A 21,845-nucleotide genomic window follows, 5' to 3' on the forward strand; every position below is an offset into this window, starting at 1 on the left:
TTTCTGTTATATCACAATTCCACCTTGAGACACGTTTATAAATCTGGAAGGTTGGAAAGAAATTTCAAATATATCCGTGCACAGTTGCCAGAACATTTGAAACGTCAGAGATTAATTGACATTCTAGGGGATTTGAAATTAGCCTATGTACGCGCGCGTACATAGGCTAACCTAACCTATGATTTTGGTATTTCTGTGCAATAATGTGGAATTTGTGAACATGTGTGTATGTTTGTGTGTGTCTGTGTGTGTGTTTGTGTGTGTGTTTGTGTGTGTGTGTTCCGACTCTTGAATAAGAAAACCTTAAAATTTAGTAAATTGTCAAACGATGTCAAAATGTAACCTCTTAGTTTAACTGAGGTATTGGACCTTTCATCTATGCCGAACAAAAAAAAAATAACCAGTTGAAGATTTGTTTAAATTCTTCATCAACATAAAATCCAAAACATGAAAATTAAAAATGTAAATGCGTATTTCAATGAAATAATAGCCTTCTTAACAATTTAATGTCGATAAACTGTGGAAATTGGTTTTCTTCAGTATTGTTTATGAATGATTAAAGATGGTGACTGACAAAAAAAAACATTTTGAAACTAAAGAAACCCTTAAAATTTAGTAAATTGTCAAACAATATCAAAATGTAATCTCTTAGTTTAACTGAGGTATTGGACCTTTCATCTATGCCGAACAAAAAATAACTAGTTGAAAGCGCGTAAATAGGCTAACCTAACCTATGGTTTTGGTATTTCTGTGCAATAATGTGGAATTTGGTAACATGTGTGTATGTTTGTGTGTGCCTGTGTGTGTTTGTGTGTGTGTGTGTTTGTGTGTGTGTGTTCCGACTCTTGCATAAGAAAACTTTAAAATTTAGTAAATTGTCAAACGATGTCAAAATGTAACCTCTTAGTTTAACTGAGGTATTGGACCTGTCATCTACCTTAACTGCTAATCAGTTTAATCCATTTTTCTCCACCTTCATACAATCCAATCACTAATTAGAATCATTCACACTCCTATTATTCAAAAGATTAATTAATATCGTTCATAGTGTCCAATTTGTGAATTCCTTATCTATTCTACTCTTTGAAAGAGTTATTCAAACTGCGAAATGCTACCACACGACAGTATAATTCATAGGCAAAATATTTGAATTCCTTTTATTCAAATCAAATCACCTATCAAGTTATCAAAAAATATTTGAATATATTAAGTTATAGGCAATACTGGTTTAGAAAAACTAGAATAGTGACATAATTTCACTTTATCGACCCTCCTGAATCTCTTTGAAAAGGTGTAGAGGCACGATAAAATAACGTAAAAATTGCTATATGTCTACGCAAATAACATGGAGATTCCTATAGCTTTATACAAATCAAGACGAAGCATACTACTAAAATGGCACTAGAACTTTTAATTTCCGTTCCAATGATCTCTCCTACGATATTCTAGGACCACTGGGTCGATACGATCACTCCCGGAAAAAAAACAACAAATAAACACGCATCCGTGATCTTTCTTCTGGCAAAAAATGCAAAATTCCACATTTTTGTAGATAGGAGCTTGAAACCTCTACAATAGGGTTCTCTGATACGCTGAATATGATGGTGTAATTTTCATTAAGGTTCTATAATTTTAGGGAGTGTTTCCCCCTTTTTCAGCCAAAAAAGCCAAATTTTCTGAGGCACGTAACTTTTGATTGGTTGGACTAAACTTGATGAAAATTATATATTTGAATTCTGCATTTAAATCTGATTCTTTTGATGTATCTATTGCTATCAGAAACCCGTTTTCTAGAGTTTTGGTTACCATTGAGCCGGGTCGCTCCTTACTTACAGTTCGTTACTGTTCATTTTTCCTAGTTTGTAGTTTTGGTTACCATTGAGCCGGGTCGCTCCTTACTTACAGTTCGTTAGTTGTTCACTGTTCGCTCTCATCATGAACATATTTCCGTTACTCTGGTTCTACATAATCTCTTCCATCAGAGCAAATGTATGTGAACACTTGCATTGAACTGCACTTACTATATCATCTACAGAGTTGTTCGTGATTCTAGCTCGCTAATAACCCTCAATAAACAAATCTATCCAGGCGCTCCCAAATTTCTGCTCTCAGCATACAATCAGGCAACTAGTAAGCCTCATGGCTATATCCTGTTGGATCTCAATCAGAATACACCCGAGGAACTTCGTGCAGCCACAGATATTTTTGACACTTAAATCACTGTATATCTCCACGTGAACACAGAAAGACCTATTAATCGCTCTCATGAAGCTGAAGAAAATACATAAAAATACACATTTGTTTTCAGTTCTAAGCACTTCAAAACCTCCGCTTAGGAAAGCCATATTCAAACATGGTATTGACAATGATTTTATTAATATAATATCTGAACTTTGGTTAAATTTGACCGAGGGTAATGTTCAAATGCCAGAAGTAGTTAAGCAACAGGCAAAGCAACATCGTTCCATCTTACGTACATTGTTCTCTAAAAAGAAAGGAAAGAATTTTAAAAAGAAGTGACTTCTTCCGGCGGGCGGTAGCTTTTTCACACTTTTTTGCCAATAATTGCAGGACTTCTAAACAGTTTTCTCTAGATGGAAAAACCCTATAAATTGACTCCAATAGAACTCGCTCTCTCACCCGTGGAACACTTTGAGAACAATCTGAGTAAATTCCTTGACAATGAAAATATTGAGGATGATAAAAAACTGCTTTTACTTCAAGATGCACTTCGCCGAGTGGACAAACACAGGTCCTATCGGTCGAAGCCAACTGCTGATACTGATCGCAAAAAATAATCATCTCCTCAAGAGTCTGCTGCTGCTGGAACACAATTAAAGACGTAGGAATTGTATTAATTTTTATTTAAATTTGTAAATATAATGCCCCAATCATATCGTGAAAAAATTAAACGACTCCTAACTTATCTCTTGGAAAGTGGTCAAGATCATATTCAAGTTGAGAGCAATGGGAAAGGGATTATAATTCAGGGCAAGAGCTATAATCTACTTGATTTAATCTATGATATGGTTACAAATCGTAAAGGACTATTATCATTTGATGCTCACCTATTCAACTTTCTACATACATTAAATTCCCCCAAACGTCTTATTAGCAATAGACAAAGTCTAAAAAAAATTAAATGAACATGCACCATCATTATCAACATTGACACTATTAAAATATGAACATGAAGAAGAAGAATATTTTAAATCAATTTTGGACAATACTAGCACACCACTGATGGCTAGACAAAAGCGAAGACGTATCAAGTCAACGTCACCATTACCACCACCAACCGCCAGTATACAAAAGGGTAGTGGACGTTACACAACGTGTTTACATTCAAAATGGTTGAAGTTCTGAAAGGTGTTTATGAAAATATTGGTGAGGCGGGGAGTTTAAGTTCCCCCACCACTCTTTCCAAAGTCACTAGTGTCCACACTAAAAGTGTACAAGACTATCTACAAAATGAATCAAGTTACACTCTGCATAGAAATCATAGACTTCGTGCCAATAAATGTCGAAAAACTAAAGCCTTTTACCCATTGCATATAATGTAAGCAGATCTCCTGACTCGAGATGAGATTCAACGACGTCACGATACACCGTACAAGTACATTCTACTTGCAATCAGTGTTTTTAGTCGCTATGCATATGCAATTCCATTGCGATCAAAGAGAGGCGTTGAAGTTGCTCAGGCCATTGAAAGTATTCTCGATTAGGATTCATATAAATAAATTCAAACGGATCGCGGTAGTGAATTTTTTAATCCCCATGTTGCAAAAGTACTAGCGAAATATAATACACTGCTCCATCATAGTCACAGTCCTATAAAGGCTGCATTGGCCGAACGATTGATAAGAACTATTCGTCTTTTAACTTCAAGATATTGTACATTGAAAAATACATCGGCTTTTATTCATGATCTAGATAAAATCATGTTGATTTATAATCAACGACCTCATCGATCATTGTCCAACTCTACGCCAACGGAAGTTCATCATTCTGATCATGATACAATTGACACCTTTCTTAATTAATATTCCAATGAATCAATTGTCAAGAAGAAAAATAAATTCAATGTTGGTGATACTGTTCGAATTAATAGAACAACTAATGTTTTTGAAAAGGGGAATTACTTGTGGTCCACCGAACTTTTTAAAGTGGCAAAAATCCTAGACACTAAACCCATAACTTATCGACTGCACGATACCAAAGATGAATAGATTTCTGGCTGCCCCTCTGACGTAGAGCGGCATTAGGTATAAGACAATAACAACCTCTACCAAATAAACAGGATATTAAAGACACGTACTCACAGGGGTTAGAGGCCTCTACTTTTACGGTGGCTAGGTACCACACTGGGATTGATCCTCTGTTTGGCTTTGACAATAGTTGAAATGCCCCAGGATTTCTTTGTGACATACAAGTCCAATATTCTTAAACCTCTCTAAAATGACTTGAATAAAACTATTCATTTTTGGACAAGACTTTCTCCCGCCATCAAATTTCACGGTGCGTATGAAGCGGCTCTTGTCGACTGTATTCTCAAAAATACCTATGACTTCCTGAGAAAGGATCGTGTGTATGGTTTAAAAGTTATACCATTCGATTGGACACTCTTTGTTGGCTATGAATGGGTTGAAGCACTTAAATCTAGCGAATATCCACATGCCAAATTGAAATATATTGAATATAATAATATGGGAGATTTGTGTCGCACAATCAATCGAAAAATCTCATATCGTAGTAATGGTACATTCCATTTTAATTATTCATTGGAACATGATAGGATTTACATTAGCTCACCTGTTGACACTGAAATAATTATCCTCAGGGATAATCTGAGAGACGTTCTTGAATTTAAACAGAATATGATAAATGGGAAAAATGCTAGCACCGTTTACGGGAGGAATCAAGTTATTTTTGCTGATTATCCACCTGGTTTTGCCTCGGACTTTTGCATATTTCTCTACGAATCATTTGTAGAAACGTCGAGAGTTGGTAATTCAAATGTTCCCCTCCTACGGTTTCTTGAACGAAAAAAATCTCATGAACTTGTTTGTCATTATAATATGATACATCTTCAGTATGTTCCTGTAAACACTTCGTATTTGGAACTCTGTAAGTTAACACTAAGAAGTGAATTGGGTGATCCTCTAGCAATAACAAAAGGCCTAGCAGTGATTACATGTCATTTTCGACCCATTGTCAACAACAGCACAATCACCTAAAATGAACAATAGAAGAATTCCATTTGTCTACCCTGATAATAATTGCTATGTTGGTGCTTCAAGTCCACGTCAAATAGGCAATGGATTGGACTACTGCGAGGATAGCATTACAATGTCTGGCTATGGTTTTGGTAGTTGGTTTGCTAGGCTATTTCGTTCTGCACCACCCCTTGCCAGAAAATATCTTGTGCCTGCTGCATCAAATTTTGCTGCCTCCACACTACAGGACTGGGGGTCGGGCAAGAATTTCAAGGAAATTCTTGATCTTCAGCAAGAAGAAAATATTAGATCTTAAGCAAGAGCCGTTGGTGAGCAACTAAAATCTTGACAAAATGGGGAGGGATTGAAAAGGATGCGTTCGCGTCATTCACTCATCAGTCTCCACCCAGGCAGGAAGCAAAGGACATCAACAAGGACTTTGAGGAATAAAACAACGAAGGCCAATAAACAGAAGAAGAAAAAGAAAAAGATTGTTAGATCAAAGAAGGATTTCTTCTCTTAAGAGGACTTATCTCCCCCACAAGGAATCATATCCATCAATCAGTTCCTCATTGAATCTATTCAATGCTGAAAATGTTGATGTCAGTGTCAAGTATGGCTACTATGAACAATTTCATCCCCAACAACCCCTCTCGGAGAATATACATTTTCAAATATTTTCCAACGAAGACTATTTCATTGATTTGTCGTAAAAATTTATTGATGTAAATGTTGTGGTGAAAAAAAAGTCAGATAAGACACCTACAAATTCCTGAGATGGTCTCTCCTACGATAACTGTATTCTGCACAAACTATTCAAACAAATTAATGTATATATTAATGGAACATTGGTGAGAACAAGCAATACTTTATCAAACTATGTAAGCTACATAATATTTATGATGATGACACCAAAGGCTTACAAGGAGATGAGAGGACAATCATTGGGCTATGAATATCGATCGGGTGTTGATACTGACGGCGAGTTGACTACTGCAGTGACCCAGGAGTATCATCTGGTTGGAAAATTAAATCATGAGATATTCAATATATCCCAATGGCTACCCCCCCCCCAATGTCAAGATTGACATAAAGTTACAGATGGCCCCATCGAATTTCATTTTGAGAAAAACACTTCCTGCAGCACCCGATGCAAATGTCGTTATCACATCGGCAATTCTCCACGTCCAAAAACAACAGGTTATGAGCTCTGTTGTATTGGCAGTGGAAAAGCTAAGAGCCAATGGTAACAACATTAAACTTCTTGTCCCCCATACAATCACCAATCAATGTCACATAGCCACCGGCTCTCTTAGCTGTAGCGGTTCATCATTTATCAATGGAGAAATCCCATCAATATTGGCTTTGGCCTTTGTGAAGAGCGGCAGTGCTGTTGGATCCTGGACTGAATCTCCCCATCATTTTGATTTTTTCGGTCTATCTAGCCTCTTTTGCAAAGTGAATGGTATTCCACTGTACACTCTATCATTTGACGAAAAATCCTATAGAACTCTCTACGAGTTGACAATGCGGTCTATAGATCAAAAGTCTCAAATAATTGAAAATTGAAAAACCGATTCAATATTTTTAAAAAATCATTTAGTAATTGTTTTGGACTTGTCATGTACTCTGGATATTAGTATAGTAGGAAGAGGGACCTGACATTTAGAGTGTAAATTTGCCAATGCTTTGACTGACAATATCATGCTAATATTACTGAGTCAATTTGAAACCTATTTGGAAATCAAACCCAACGGTAGTGTTCTACTAGACCTTGCACCATGAACACAAATCAAATAATCAACGTATTTAGTATGACTCAATACATGCCCCAGTACAAGTCCTACTGCATACCATCGGACTTCATTGAAATAAATCCAAGTATTAACAATACTCTAATCATTGTTAATAGCAGTCCATCGACTTTGAAGACCGGCCATTGGCTATGCATCTTTCAAATAGCGAAGAATATTGAATTTTTTGATCCTCTTGGCCTAACGTATAAATTATACACTCCATACATCAGCAACTTTATTGAAAACTGTGGGAAAACCATTATTGAAAATCAACGAAGAGCACAGGATTTAACGACTAAGACATGTAGCTTTCATGCACTACTCTTTTTCATGTTCAGATGTCGTGGCTACACCTACAAGCAGTTTCTCGACATCTACGTTGACTTACCTCGATTGAACGACTTTCTAGTGGAGAATATACTTACAAGCGTATTTAATATTGATTTCAGTGCCCTAAGAATTAAATGTTCTAAAAATGTATGTGAAATTGTTTATTAATAAAAAAAAAATTATATACATGACAAAACGACTTTTCTACTCTTTAGATTTCATCCACTACTAGGTATTTGTTGACAACAACTAGTGCAGGTAGATTATCTGAATTCACAGTGTACTGATCCTGATGTACTGCAATGTCAGGGTCACATTTTCTACAGTAGAGTGTGACTTCACTCTTGTCATATCTCTTTGTATAGTCAATGAGACTATTCTCATTCATTCTATAGAATTCACATGTTTCAATTTGCCTATTTGAAGCAATTTCAGTGTCCTCAAGTGTCGAATCACATTCCGTCACAGCCAAATAAAAATCAGTGGGCTTATAATCATTACACCCATTGTCTTCACAACGATGACGTAGAAACAATATTCTTTTGTTGTTCCAACAGTTAAATCTCTGACCCGGTTCCTCCTCCCAGAACAATCTAAAACCACGACGATACCAATTTCGTAGCAAATAAACTAAAATCACGGTTAGGATTATTTCCAATCATACCGGGATATGTATTCTCCAACTGATTACATTTATCATAGTGACAATTGGAGCATAGGTGTCCTCTAGGATGAGAGTCACACACCTCTTCAAGACAGGAATTACAACCTTTAATTTGTACAGCATATCCTCTATGCAATTTACACGGGTTGCATAATCTATACTTTTCATCATACTCATCAATCATTGTGCAATTCTCACATGATGACCAGCTGCCCAGTGTGTACATACATAGTGGACATGTATGGAATATTTTGTCATGTGTTGTCACTCTCATTGCCACAATGAAACTGAGCTAGCAACAACAAAAATTGTCTGAGATAGAGAGATAGGAGTAAATCATCCTTGAACACCATCTTCCTCATGAAAAAAGTCCTAAATTTCTAAACTAATATTTGAAAGCATATCCACAATATCATTTTGCCGTGTCGTGATCAATATATCAATAAATTGTGTAAATGCATTTGGACCACGACGTAGAAGCTTCATACAATAGTTTAATGATGTAGAATCAGTTTTCATTATATCGACAAGCATTCCCCGAGAAAATATCTTCCTTTGAATAGACAGCTCTAGAAAATCGTCATCTAGAATCAAACGTTTTTCCATAAGAACTAGATTCCCCAAGATTCGCTCTTTCTCGAATCTATCCATTTTTAGAGTCCTAACTCTCTCACAACCTACTTCAGACTAACCAGAATTTTTTCTACTCTAAAAAAATATACGCTAGTCTGCTATAGAAAGAAAAAATACCATTGATTTAGAAACAATTTTATTGAACATAATTACAATAATAATCACTAATGCATATTGTTCTCATCGATATATTTCGATAGGACATCTAATGCTGATCAAAGTTTATTTATATAGAGAATATTCACTTTTCCAGCAAAACATAGTTGCTCCTCCTGCTTAAATTTGCTTAATGATATCACGTATCTAGCATGCATAGTGTCCCATTCAAGACATAGTCTACAGCCAGCGGTTATTTCCACAGCAACATTGGTACTCGTGCATCACTGCTGCTGTTTTCAGCTCCATGATTATTCTCCCGTGAAATAAAGGCACTACTCATTTGTCTCTGCTATTATGTACTCAAATAAGTTATTCTCGTCGAGTTCAATTGTCTTACTTATACTCATTGTAAAGGAAATCATCCCTTTTATTCAAATCCCAATCACCAATCAAGTTATGCTCACTCTCATTGAAAAGGTGTATATGCCCTGTAGAAATGTTTACCTATATGTCTCGTAGAAGTATAAGGCCATTTGAGGGAGTTCTGAATCTCTTTGAATAGGTATAGAGGCGTACGCAAATAACATAGAGATTCCTAGGGGCGTACGCAAAGTATAAGTTAACATACTACTTACAGACATTTTCAGGAAGGTTTTTTTCTGGGCGGGGGGGCGGGAGGCGGGGGTTACTCGGCAGAATCGTTTCGTGGAGGATGTTTCCGTGGGTTAAGGGACATTTCGATGAAGGGAGGGGAGCCAGACTTCCCTGCATTATTTAAAACACGATCAGAAATTAAATTTAAAAAAACAAGTTTTTTCAACTGAAAGTAAGAAGCAACATTAGAACTTAACGATCAGAAACTATTACGTATATGAGGGATATACTTAATAAAAACATACGAATATAAAAATTCGTTACGTAAGTTAATTCGTAAGTTACGTCAGAACAAAATTTCGAGAAAGCCAATTAGCCAAAAAAAAAGGAAAATTAAAATGCGAACTTTAGCTAACAAAATTCGAAATTTAGCAAAAAAGCGAGCGATTAACTAGGGAGAGTACTCCCTAATATACGGAATAAAAACATCTGAATTTAGAAATTCGTTACGTAAGTTAATTCGTAAGTTACGTCAGAACAAGATTTCGAGTAAGCCAATTAGCCAAAAAAAGGAAAATTAATATGCAAATTTCGTTTTAGTTATTCATGTACGGTGAGCCAAAATCTATTAGCCTATCTATTCTAATTAACCGACCTTTGTGATTCAGGGGTTTGTGATTCGAACAAAATTCGAACTTTAGAATAAAGAGCGAGGTATTGACAAGGGAACGAACTCCCTAATATACGTAATAAAAACATACGAATATAGAAATTCGTTACGTAAGTTAATTCGTAAGTTACGTCAGAACAAAATTTCGAGAAAGCCAATTAGCCAAAAAAAGGAAAATTAATATGCGAATTTTTCTTTAATTATTCATGTACGGTGAGCCAAAATCAAAGCTGCATTAATTCAAAAACGTTCAGAAATTAACTAAAAATAAAAAGTTATTTTTAACTGAAAGTAAGGAGCGACATTAAAACTTAAAACGAACAGAAATTATACCGTATATGAAAGGGGCTGTCCCCTCCTCAACGCCACGCTCTTTACGATAAAGTTTGACTTTCTCACAACTCTATTTTTTTAAACAATAAAAAACTTTAGCGTAAAGAGCGAGGCGTTGAGTAGGGGACGGCCCTTTTCATATACGGAATAATTTCTGTTCGTTTTAAGCTTTAATGTCGCTCCTTACTTTCATTTAAAAAAAACTTGTTTTTTTAGTTAATTTCATACAGAACTGCATTTGGAAAAAAAATCAACAAATAAGTGTTGTTACAAACTTTTCAAACCGGTTTCTTTCCATTTAAATTTTTTGCTTTCAAAATACAAGTGTGAATTAAATCAAAAACAATATTATGAGATTCATAAACGGTACTAGGCATACCCCCGGGAAAATTCACCAAAAATTTCTTCTTTAATATTTTCATTCACCCAAAATCTCCTCAGAAAATCACCGGAGTAATACACAAGACCAATTGATAATATTTTTTTTTCTCTTACTTTCTGTTAAAAAAAACTTTTTTTTGGCATTTGAACTCAGATAATTTTATAAACCATGACATTGGCCTAACAAAGATATGACTAGGATATGGTGACTGCAAGCTCCATTAGCCCAGGCCCAAATTTTTCGCTGCTAAATCGTATATAGGGGAGAGAGGGGTGAAAACAAATGGGGGCGACTCCGCACGTTTGACCTCTTGTCTAATTATTTTTCAGCTAATCCATTCAAAAAATTCTCACGAGATATCCTTCTTGTAATGCACATTTGGCACAAGTTTTAAATTTTGGATAAAAAAGACAACCGAGAAAAAAAGTAAGGAAGTTTTTATATGCTTGCTGAAAATCCTGACACATGTAGTCTTTGTCAAATATTTTCTAAGTTATTGTAGCTTTCAGACTGTGAGATAGCAGGGCCAGACAAGGTATACCCTTGCTATCTGCACGGCAATTTTCATCAGTAAATATCAGGCTGTTATCTACGAAAAAATAAATTTTCAAAATGACATCAACATGGGGTAACTCTGGACACTTTTTTGGTGCCGATTCCGGCCGCTTTTCATGGTGTCTTGTTTTGCCTTGTACTGACAGAAGTTTTTCGTAACCGAGAAAATGGAAATATATGTAGTTGGAGACAGAACATTGGTAAAATTGATAGTGCTCCTGTTGTATTGTAGAGGACCTGAAGTGATATTTTTTTGCATATCAAAGTTTGTTTTCAACATTTTCTCTTAGACAAAAGTTACCCCTTGCCTGACACCCTAGCCTATTTAAATACAATTATTTTGCAGAACAATCTTTGTCTTAGATTAAATTTGTTAAATATTAGGCCTAAGTCTGCCTGTTTCTTAAAGATTTTGTTCCAACTTTAAGATCCTATATTCAAGATTGGACAATACTTTCCTTGATTACAACATCAAACTAGCATTTCAGACATAGATATGCCGCTCAACAATGAGTGGGATGATAAGTCTCTATATTGTGGAAGTATTAATGAGTTTGAGATTGATGAAGAATCAATTTGAAGAAATTTTGTGCTTGTAAGGTTTTTCGTGGGAAAGAAGCAAAACTCTTTCAAAAAGATTTCAAAAATCTTTAGAAATTTGCTTTGTAGGGGTTAAAATTCTCAAAATGTACTGTTTCATCCCTTTCCCCTATATCAGTTTTTGTAAATTGATTGGTTATGCTTTATTTTTTTCAGTTTTTCTGCTCAAGAAGTTAAATTTTGGATACAATCGAAATTTTAGACAAAATTTGAACAGTTAGTAAATGTGCCTAGTGTTGTAACTGGTAACATTGGTCATGGTAAAACTGAACATTTTACCGAAATTTTACGGACCCACGTAAAATTCGTATTTTACCCATTACGTATTTTACTTAAATTACGCATTTTAACGGTATTATACGTATTTTACCGGTATCCTATATATTTTACTGACATATTTTTTGACGCCCTGCAATCCTCAGGGAACCAAAGCGTGAAGAGGGTGTCTGAAAAAAGATTGTAAATGATTTTGTTTTGTGTATAGTTGTGTTCCCTAGTTTAAAAGGCTGTCTTTCTGACTTAGGCCTCTTGTTATCAGAACGATATAAAGTATTATAGTACAGCTATATAGTACAGCTATGGTATGTCTAGCTCAAACTCGGTCCACACAATATCTCACCACTCCTTTATAATAGCTGATGCATCATTAACATAATTTCATTAAAAATCAACTGAATCAACTTGGTTCAATTAAGTATTAAGATAAAAATATCATTTATCTTAAATAATGCCTTTTACGCAAATTTTCAGGAACGATTGTGTCACCGTGTGGTGTTATTTAGTATGATATCACTTCTTAGCCAGCCTACCGTGGCCTAGTCTTTTTGGTCCCTAAAAGAGCAACAAAAGCTTTTAATTTTTGTTTGAAAAGTTAGTTTGATGCAATCACCCCCTGAGAAAATAAAAACAAACAAATAACCACATCTGTGTTCTTTCTTCTTGCAAAACACAGAATTTCGCATTTTCTAACAGTTGGTAGTAACGAACTGTAAATAAGGATAAACACGGCTTAATAGCAACCGAAACTCTGAAAAAAAGAATTCTAATATCAATAAACATGTCAAAAAAATCGGCTTTAATATATTAATTCCGAGTTTATAAGATTCATTAAGCCAAGTGCTACCCATAAAAATCTAAAAGTCAGAGACAATTGCCTGATTTAAAAAAAAAAGAAGGGACAACACTAAAAGTCAAAGCATTTTAATGAAAATTACACCATCAGATTTAACATATTAAAATACCCTACTGTAGAGATTTCAAACACCTATCTGCAAAAATTTGGCATGTTGTAATTTTTCTCATAAGAAAACACAGATGCGCGCTAATGTATTTTTCATATAATTCTCACGGTTGATCGTATCAAATCAATTGTCTTAGAACATCGAGAGAGGGTTCATTTGAACAGAAATTGAAAGTTCTCGTGCACTTATTAAGTGAGCATAAGGATTAAAGGGTAGCTAGCCAGTCTCCCAAGCCACTTTTTCCCCCAAATTTGTCCGATTTTGAGATAGCCATTTTGAGAAAGTCAGCTTAGATAAAAATCCCAAAACTATGTCTTTGAAGATAACATGACCCCCCCCCCCCCAACCCAGTGTTAGGGGATAGATCTTCAAGTAATAAAATTGAACCATTGTCCACGCAAAAATTTTTTTAATTTGAAGTATCTAGACATTTTTTGGGGAGAGGCGATCCTGTGCTTGAGGTGGATTTCCGTGAATGTAATTTCTCGTGTGGAGGAAAATCTTCGGTTGTAAACATTCAGTGTAAAATTTTACACTGGGGGTATCTGACAGAGAGCCTCTACGGAATTCTTTTTGTCTTTTTTTCTCTTTGACATTGTTTTCCATTTGCTTACTTTCTCTTTGACTACTCAATTTTCCATGTGGAAATGTCCTGGAAGAATTGTCCGGGAGAAACTTTCAGGTTTCTGACAATTGTCAGGAAACTTTCAGGGAGAAACGGGGATATGGAGACTTTCATTTAGGATGCAATTGTTCAAAAGGAATTTTAAGGGGGAGGGCAAACTATTTTACTTGAGAGGGACTCTCCACAATGGAGTTTCTCGTAAGGAAAAGGAATTTTACCTGGAGGTTATGCCAAAATTACCGGCATTATTTGATAAACGATCCTAATCAGAAATAAAAAAATATTTTCAACTGAAAGTGAGGATTAACATTAAAAGTCAAAAAACCTCCTAGAAAAAGGAGAGAAGTGAATTTCTTTTGTATTTGAATAGCAAGTCAAACCCTAGTCTAGCTCGGACATGTTCATTGGGAGGAGAGTTCCAAAGAGTGCAATGTCGAATTTTTTTTTAATGAAAATAGAAAAGCAAAACTACATGATTTCAGCATGGTATTATAAATAGATGCAATTCTATATTTATTAAATAAGAAAAACAAGGTTTTTCAAGTTGAAAGTAAGGAGCAACATTAAATCTTAAAACGAACAGAAACTATTTCGTATATGAAAGGGACTGTCCCCTCCTCAACGTCTCGCTTTTTACACTAAAGTTTTTTATTGTTTAAAAAAAATAGAGTTGTCAGAAAGAGTCAAACTTTAGCGTAAAGAGCGAGACGTTGAGGAGGGGACAGCTCCTTTCATATACGGAATAATTTCTGTTTGTTTTAAGTTTTAATGTCATTCCTTTTCACAAGTTATGCGAAAAAGATGCGAGTGTTTGATCTTCGTTAGCTATTAAGGATTTTTGGGTGCGACAAGGTCCAAACAGCTGTAGCAACGAAATTTCCATTTTTACCTATATGGTTTTAAAGCTAAACAAAAGACAATTCCTCTATCTTGCCGTTTTCTGAACATTTAGAAGTAGCCGTGAGAAAAATGACGTTTTCGAGAACTAAAAAATCAAGAAGACATGTCGATTGAAATAAATTGACTTGAGTTATACTCGATAGAAACTGGCGACCAGAGTTTTACAAAAAATCAAAGCTGAAAGTATAGAAAACAAAACAGAATTATTCGTTAGCTGCTATAAATAAAATTAAGCCACGACATAGCTTTTCTACGAAACTGCTTTTTTTCTATGACAGCAGCGTAGTAATAGCCATGTGCACACGGCTACACGCCACAGGAATTTACACGGAACGTGCCAGCGGGGAATGGCCATTCACTTCTTCTTTCCAGCCTTCTCAGCAGCATCGGTGACTTTGCCACTAACAGTAGGTGGGTCGTTGAAGTTAACCGACCTGACGACAAACGTCAACCGTAAGATAGAAGAAAAAGATGGATTTGATAGTTCTATCATACCACATTGGTTAATACTTTAAGTCCTATTCCTATTTGGTTGATATTTAGTGTTCGCATAGGGCACAAAAACACCTAAGAAAAATCCCCAAGACGTTACCAAAGCATAAAAGTAAAGTACAAATTAAAAGCAGTCGTACTTGAAAAAAAATGAAGAAAATAAATACATTTGGTTTTTGATTTGGAAAAATGTCCAAAAAGTTTTCTTTTTTTCAAAAAGCTGCCTTTTTTTACCCAATAGTGTCACGGTGTCCCTCAGAGTGAAAAAGTGTCCAAAAGCCACTAAGCCTCCATTCGGCATCCCAGGTTTTGGCAGAATATTTAAACATTAATAACACATGTTGTGATAGAAAACGCTAGTTGACATTTGGCCCTTAGAATAGGTTTCGTGGAAGGTGCCTTCTAGAAAAATCTATGGTAAAAAATTTGTCATTTTTAAGACAAAATGGACCAAAAACAAGAGGTCTAGGCTGCGTAAAAGAAGGCCTAGGGGCTTTATTTTTACCCACAATTCTATTGTAATTGTATAGGCAAAACTGGGTTTTATTTGCTCAATATTGGGCCTATCCCAAGGCTGTACCCAGGATTTTTTTTCGGAGGGGATTTTACTTGAAGATTTTTTCGTGGGGGGGGGTATGCAAAAAAAACTAAAAACATAATATTTCTTTAGGCTATATCTATTTTGTTCTGTTCTTACAATTCAAAAAATATTTTATGAGGGGTTCAAGCCTCGGTCAATATATACGAAATCATATTATTGAGTTAGGCTAGGACTAAAGTGAATACACCATTTGATGTCTTTTTTTATGCTGATTATGAATATAATAAGCGTTTATATCGGAAATGAATTTCAGCCCCCCCTATATATGCCAATTTAGGGTTAGGTTAGGTTAGGTTAGGTATAGCCTATATAGGGGGGGGGGGGCTGAAATTCATTTCCAATAGAAATGCTTATTATATTTATAATCAGCATAAAAAAAGGCATTGCATTCAGGGTTAGGTTAGGTTGGGTTAGGTATAGCCTATATAGGGGGGGGGCGAAATTCGTTTCCAACAGAAATGCTTATTATATTTGTAATAAGCATAAAAAAAAGGCATCGAATGGTGTATTCACTTTAGTCCTAAATCAATAATATGATTTCGTTTATATTGACCCAAGCCTCCCTCTGGGCATGGATTTGGCCTACCCTCTGCACAATGCATCACAAAAAAAAGATAGATTCTACTTCAGTTACTTTTGGCTATCTTGGAAAGGGGTTGGGTTAGGAAAATGAAGCTTTCAGGGATAGATCTACATGCTACAGTACTTACCTCCACTCCCCCTCTATATGATGGTAAATTACTGCACATTACTAGTTGTTTTAGCTCACATTTCATCCTATATTACTATCATAATTATAAATCACTGCTTACCTTACACAACTTCAGCTTTTGGTCAATATATACAAAATCATATTATTGAGTTAGGACTAAAGTGAATACACCATTTGATGCCTTTTTTTATGCTGATTACGAATATAATAAGAATTTCTATCGCAAATGAGTTTCAGCCCCCCCCCCCCTATATAGGCCAATTCCGGGTTAGGTTTGGTATCGCCTATATAGGGGAGGGGGGGCTGAAATTTATTTCCAATAGAAATGCTTATTATATTCGTAATCAGCATAACAAAAAGGCATCGAATGGTGTATTCACTTTAGTCCCAACTCAATAATATGATTTTGTATATATTGACCCAGCTTTTAACCTTGTTCATTAAAATATATTCCAAAATCCTATTTCCATTATAAGCCATTTAATTTTCTGCCCATCCTGACTTTGTTTATGGTATAATGAAAGCAGTTTTGTGATGCCACAACTTTGTTTATCATAACCCCTTAAGGGTAGCATGCAGGCAAGTGTAGAAGACAACAGCAGTGTTGATAAGCCATTTAAACTTGATTAATTAGGGAAAGGATTTGACAAGAGATAGACCAGTAAAAATAACTGAATCATTTTTAGAGGACAAACTATTTCATGGGAAGATGTTTTTGGAATCCCCCTTTGCTCCAAACTCAAAATTTTCCAAAATTCTACTTAAGAAGCTTTTTAAATATTTCTAAAGCACTAATAGATAGAGCACTACAAATATCAGAATCAACTTCAGAGGACAAAATATGTTATGGGAAGAGGTTTTTGAAATCCCCCTTCCCCCCAAACTCAAAAATTTCCAAATTTTTACTTTAGATGCTTTTTTAAATATTTCTAAACTGCTAAGTCATAGAGCACTGCAAAGATTAGAATCAACTTTAGAGGTCCATTTATGTCATGGGAAGATGTTTTGGAAATCCCCCTTTGCCCCAAACTAAAAAATTTCAAAAATTCTACTTTAGAAGCTTTTTTAAATATTTGTAAAGTGCTAAGACATAGAGTGCCACAAATATCAGAATCGACTTTAGAGGACAATTTATATCATGGGAATATGTTTTTGAAATCCCCTTCCCCCCATACTCAAAATTCTACTCTAGAAGCTTTTTAAATATTTCTAAAGCAATAATAGATAGAGCGCCACAAACATCAGAATCGACTTTAGAGACCAAAGTAATTCTACAATAATTCCCCCTTCCCCCCAAATTCAAAATTTTTTTTAAATCCCCCTTCACCCCAAACTCAAAATTTTCCAAAATTCTACTTTAGAAGCTTTTTCAAATATTTGTAAAGGGCTAAGACATAGAGCGCTACAAACACCGGAATCGACTTTAGAGGACAATTTATGTCATGGAAAGATGTTTTTGAAATCCCCCTTCCCCCCAAACTCAAAATTTTCAAAAATTCTACTTTAGAAGCTTTTTTAAATATTTGTAAAATGCTAAGACATAGAGCACTACAAATATCAGAATCGACTTCAGAGGACAGTTTATGTCATGGGAAGATGTTTTTGAAATCCCTCTTCCCCCCAAACTCAAAATTTCCCAAATTTTTATTTTGGAAGCTTTTTTAAATATTTCTAAAGTGCCAAGACATAGAGCATCACAAATATCAGAATCGACTTCAGAGGATATATCATGTTATGGGAAGATGTTTTTGAAATCCCCCTTCCCCCCAAACTCAAAATTTTCCCAAATTCTACTTTAGAAGCTTTTTTAAATATTTGTAAAGCATATTATTTGTAATATTATTTAAATATTTCTAAAGCTACAAACATCAGAATCAACTTTAGAGGAAATCCCCCTTCCCCCCAAACTCAAAATTTTCCAAAATTCTACTTTAGAACCTTTTTAAATTTTTTTTTTAAGTGCTAAGACATAGAGCGCTACAAATATCAGAATCGACTTCAGAGGACAAATTATGTTATGGGAAGATGTTTTTGAAATCTCCTTTCCCCTAACTCAAAATTTTCCAAAATTCTACTTTGGAAGCTTTTTTAAATATTTGTAAAGTGCTAAGACATAGAGCACCACAAATATCAGAATCGACTTTAGAGGACAATTTATGTCATTGGAAGATGTTTTTGAAATCCCCCTTCAAAATTTTCCAAAATTCTACATTAGAATCTTTTTTAAATATTTGTAATGTGCTAAGACATAGAGCGCTACAAATATCAGAATCCACTTCAGAGGACAAATTATGTTAGTTGAAGATGTTTTTGAAATCCCCCTTCCCCCCAAACTCAAAATTTTCCAAAATTTTACTTTAGAAGCATTTTTAAATATTTCTAAAGTGCTAAGACATAGAGCGCTACAAACATCAGCATCAACTTTAGAGGACAATTTATGTCATGGGAAGATGTTTTTGAAATCCCCCTTCCCCCCAAACTCAAAATTTTCCAAAATTCTACTTCAGAAAATTCTTCTTTTCCTTCTTCAAAATTCTTCTTTTCCAAATCAGAATTGACTTTAGAGGACAATTTATGTCATGGGAAGATGTTTTTAAAATCACCCTTTCCCCCAAACTCAAAATTTTCCAAAATTCTACTTTAGAAGCTTTTTTTAAAGCGCTAAGACATAGAGCGCCATAAATATCAGAATCGACTTTAGAGGACAATTTATGTCATGGGAAGACGTTTTTGAAATCTCCCCTCCCCATAGCTAAAAAAATTCTACTTAAGAAGCTTTTTAAATATTTCTAAAGCACAAATAGATAGAGCGCTACAAATATCAGAATCGACTTCAGAGGACATATTATGTTATGGGAGGATGTTTTTGAAATCCCCTTTTTCCCCAAACTCAAAATTTTCAAAATTCTACTCTAGAAGCTTTTTAAATATTTCTAAAGCTCTAATAGATAGCGTGCTACAAACATCAGAATCTACTTTAGAGGCCAAATTAATTCTACAGTAAATCCCCCCTCTCCCCAAACTCAAAATTTTTTTGAAATCCCCCTTCGCCCCAAACTCAAAATTTTCCAAAATTCCACTTTAGAAGCTTTTTTAAATATTTGTAAAGCGCTTAGACATAGAGCACTACAAACATCAGAATCAACTTTAGAGGACAAGTTATGTTATGGGAAGATGTTTTTGAAATACCCATTACCCATTCAAATTTTGACAAAACAATATTTTAACTTAATTTTGAGTTATCAGTTTCTTTTTCTCTGGCTTTAGTTCTGAAAACGTAATTTCAGTTATTTCAGCAGAATTTTAAGCCATATCAATGTTTTATTTCCAAAATTTAGGAAATGTATATGTATTTATTTAAAACCTTATAAGTTGGGATTGAGCAAAGTTTTAAAGCTGAAAACAATTTTTTTGTACTTCTTTTAAACAGAAAATCTATTTTGCAAGGTTCCATTGCTATAACTCACAGATTTTTGAAGGTTGAATTTTTTATTTTTAAATAGTGCTCTGCCAGATATCCTTCCATATGTTCTTCTCTTCTGCCATATTTGGGTATATTGTCTCGAACTTCACACCAGTGTCTTTTGATGTTTTGTGTGTGAGCACCTGTTGCAGGGTCAACAAAATTTATGGTTTGGTTGACGCGTAAATGCTGATAGCCCTGGCTAGCCAGGCAATCGTAGACCCTCCAACAGTCACTGATAATTGTTGTCCCTGGCAGGATTCGGTTTTGGATAATTCCCAACAACGTGGCACTACTTCTATCCGGCACAGAAACCAAGAATGAATTACCAGTTCCTTGCTCTATTCCACCAAATACCCAAGCACCTGCAACAATCCGACCACGGTTATATTTACGCTTCCCAAATTTGGCTTCATCTATCTCAACAATGACTCCTTCTCCCAAAGGAGCGGAGTTTGAATGACATGTGTACCTGCAAACCTCTCTGCAGAACTGGCTCCAATCCACAAAGCTTTTTTTTTACAACAAGTAACATTGTTGATTGTTTGTGGTATTTAGCCACCAGTGTTGTACCGGTAGGCCACAACGCCACTGGCGCGGTAATATATGGGTGTCACCACTTATTGGAGGGGAAAGCCCTGGCCCCAAATTATAATGTGATGCCCGCGTCTACCACACCGTTTCTGCAAATATCGGGTTTGATACTACCCTATTTACGGTATACCCTGTCCCAGGGTATTATAACACGATCAAGTGGTCAAATGGCTACTTTCTAAAGCCAAATGTAACGACCTTGGGTTACGGCTGGAAAATCTCTATCTCCCTCGTTGGAGGTAACAAACCCCTCTGTCAATAAGTAATGACGGTATCTCGTAACTGTATTCCTACCCTGCCTGGGTTACGGAAACTAGTACACAGTTTGTAGAAAATGCCTTACTTGTATTCTTCCAAACGGTCACAATAATGACACAAAAATATATTTCCTCGAACGGGGTCTAAACGCAGACTAACTCCAAAAAAATATTCTTTACAGCATCTGTTCTTAGGGGTGGACCTTTGCTTGGTCCAGCCAATCCTCTCAATCCCCATTCAAACCCATTCTTCTTTCTTAGCTTTATCTTTCAATGACTCCAAACCAGGAAGTACAAAATAGAATTTAGTTCAAAGCTTACTTATTGCAAAACCACTATAGCTTAACAACGAGACTTTTAAATTGTTCATTGAAAATTATACTATAGGCAAATCTACGCAAATGTATTTATGGAACAAAACCAGGTCATTTATCTGAAAAGAAAAGAAAAAGGGGTGGAACTCCAAAATTGATCATGGAATCCTCGCTTGGAAGCAGTATTTGAAGCCAAATCATCAAAAAACGGAAATTTTCTAGCCGAGAAAGGTGTGAACCAGCCATCCATGTTTTGTCATAGATCGATTTTGGAAAAATTACACTTTACCTGAGAATATTCGTGGCCACCTCGGATAGGTATAAGCCTAGACTTCTGGCAATGGAACGAATTTCTATATTTTACGCAAATCTGGCCACAGTTATCACAATTCCTGCTTCTCAATAACATGCCATGGTTATAATATAACTCTAAGACTGCCTAAACAGTAGAAAATTGAATAATACCACCACAGAAATTTATTTCACAAAAATTACAAGACATATTTCAATAATTGTCATTAACAAACTGAAGCTATTACTTGTAATGTCAATTGCGGCTTTCATAATTGTTTCATTCTTAAACGGTGGGAATAGTCGAAAAAAGATAACAGTGAATTGGGCTATGAATATATTGGAAAGATAGGTCATCTTAGTATGCATTTTTCTTGCATCTGAAATAGTTGCTTCTTAACAGATGCAAATATCCTAGTGTTTAGCCTACATGGTTGACCCAGCGATTTGGCTTGTTTAGTCCCAGGTTGCATAAATTTAACT

General features: G+C 35.3%; 2 protein-coding genes across 2 annotated transcripts in view; one reads left to right on the forward strand and one right to left on the reverse strand.

Moving 5' to 3' along the window:
• LOC148946753 (uncharacterized) overlaps positions 1-21,845 on the reverse strand; it is a 159,379-nt gene that overhangs the window by 32,054 nt on the left and 105,480 nt on the right. The window lies entirely within an intron of this gene.
• LOC148946754 (ubiquitin carboxyl-terminal hydrolase 10-A-like) overlaps positions 15,490-21,845 on the forward strand; it is a 560,345-nt gene continuing 553,989 nt past the window's right edge. Inside the window, exon 1 of the mRNA XM_089096584.1 lies at positions 15,490-15,547. Coding sequence (XP_088952710.1) covers positions 15,545-15,547 — 3 coding nt within the window. The 5' untranslated portion in view covers positions 15,490-15,544. The remainder of the gene's footprint in view (positions 15,548-21,845) is intronic.

This window comes from Artemia sp. Qi Xiang Cuo, chromosome 11 (genome assembly GCF_049724085.1).
Source record: "Artemia sp. Qi Xiang Cuo chromosome 11, ASM4972408v1, whole genome shotgun sequence".
NCBI lineage: Eukaryota > Metazoa > Arthropoda > Branchiopoda > Anostraca > Artemiidae > Artemia > Artemia sp. Qi Xiang Cuo.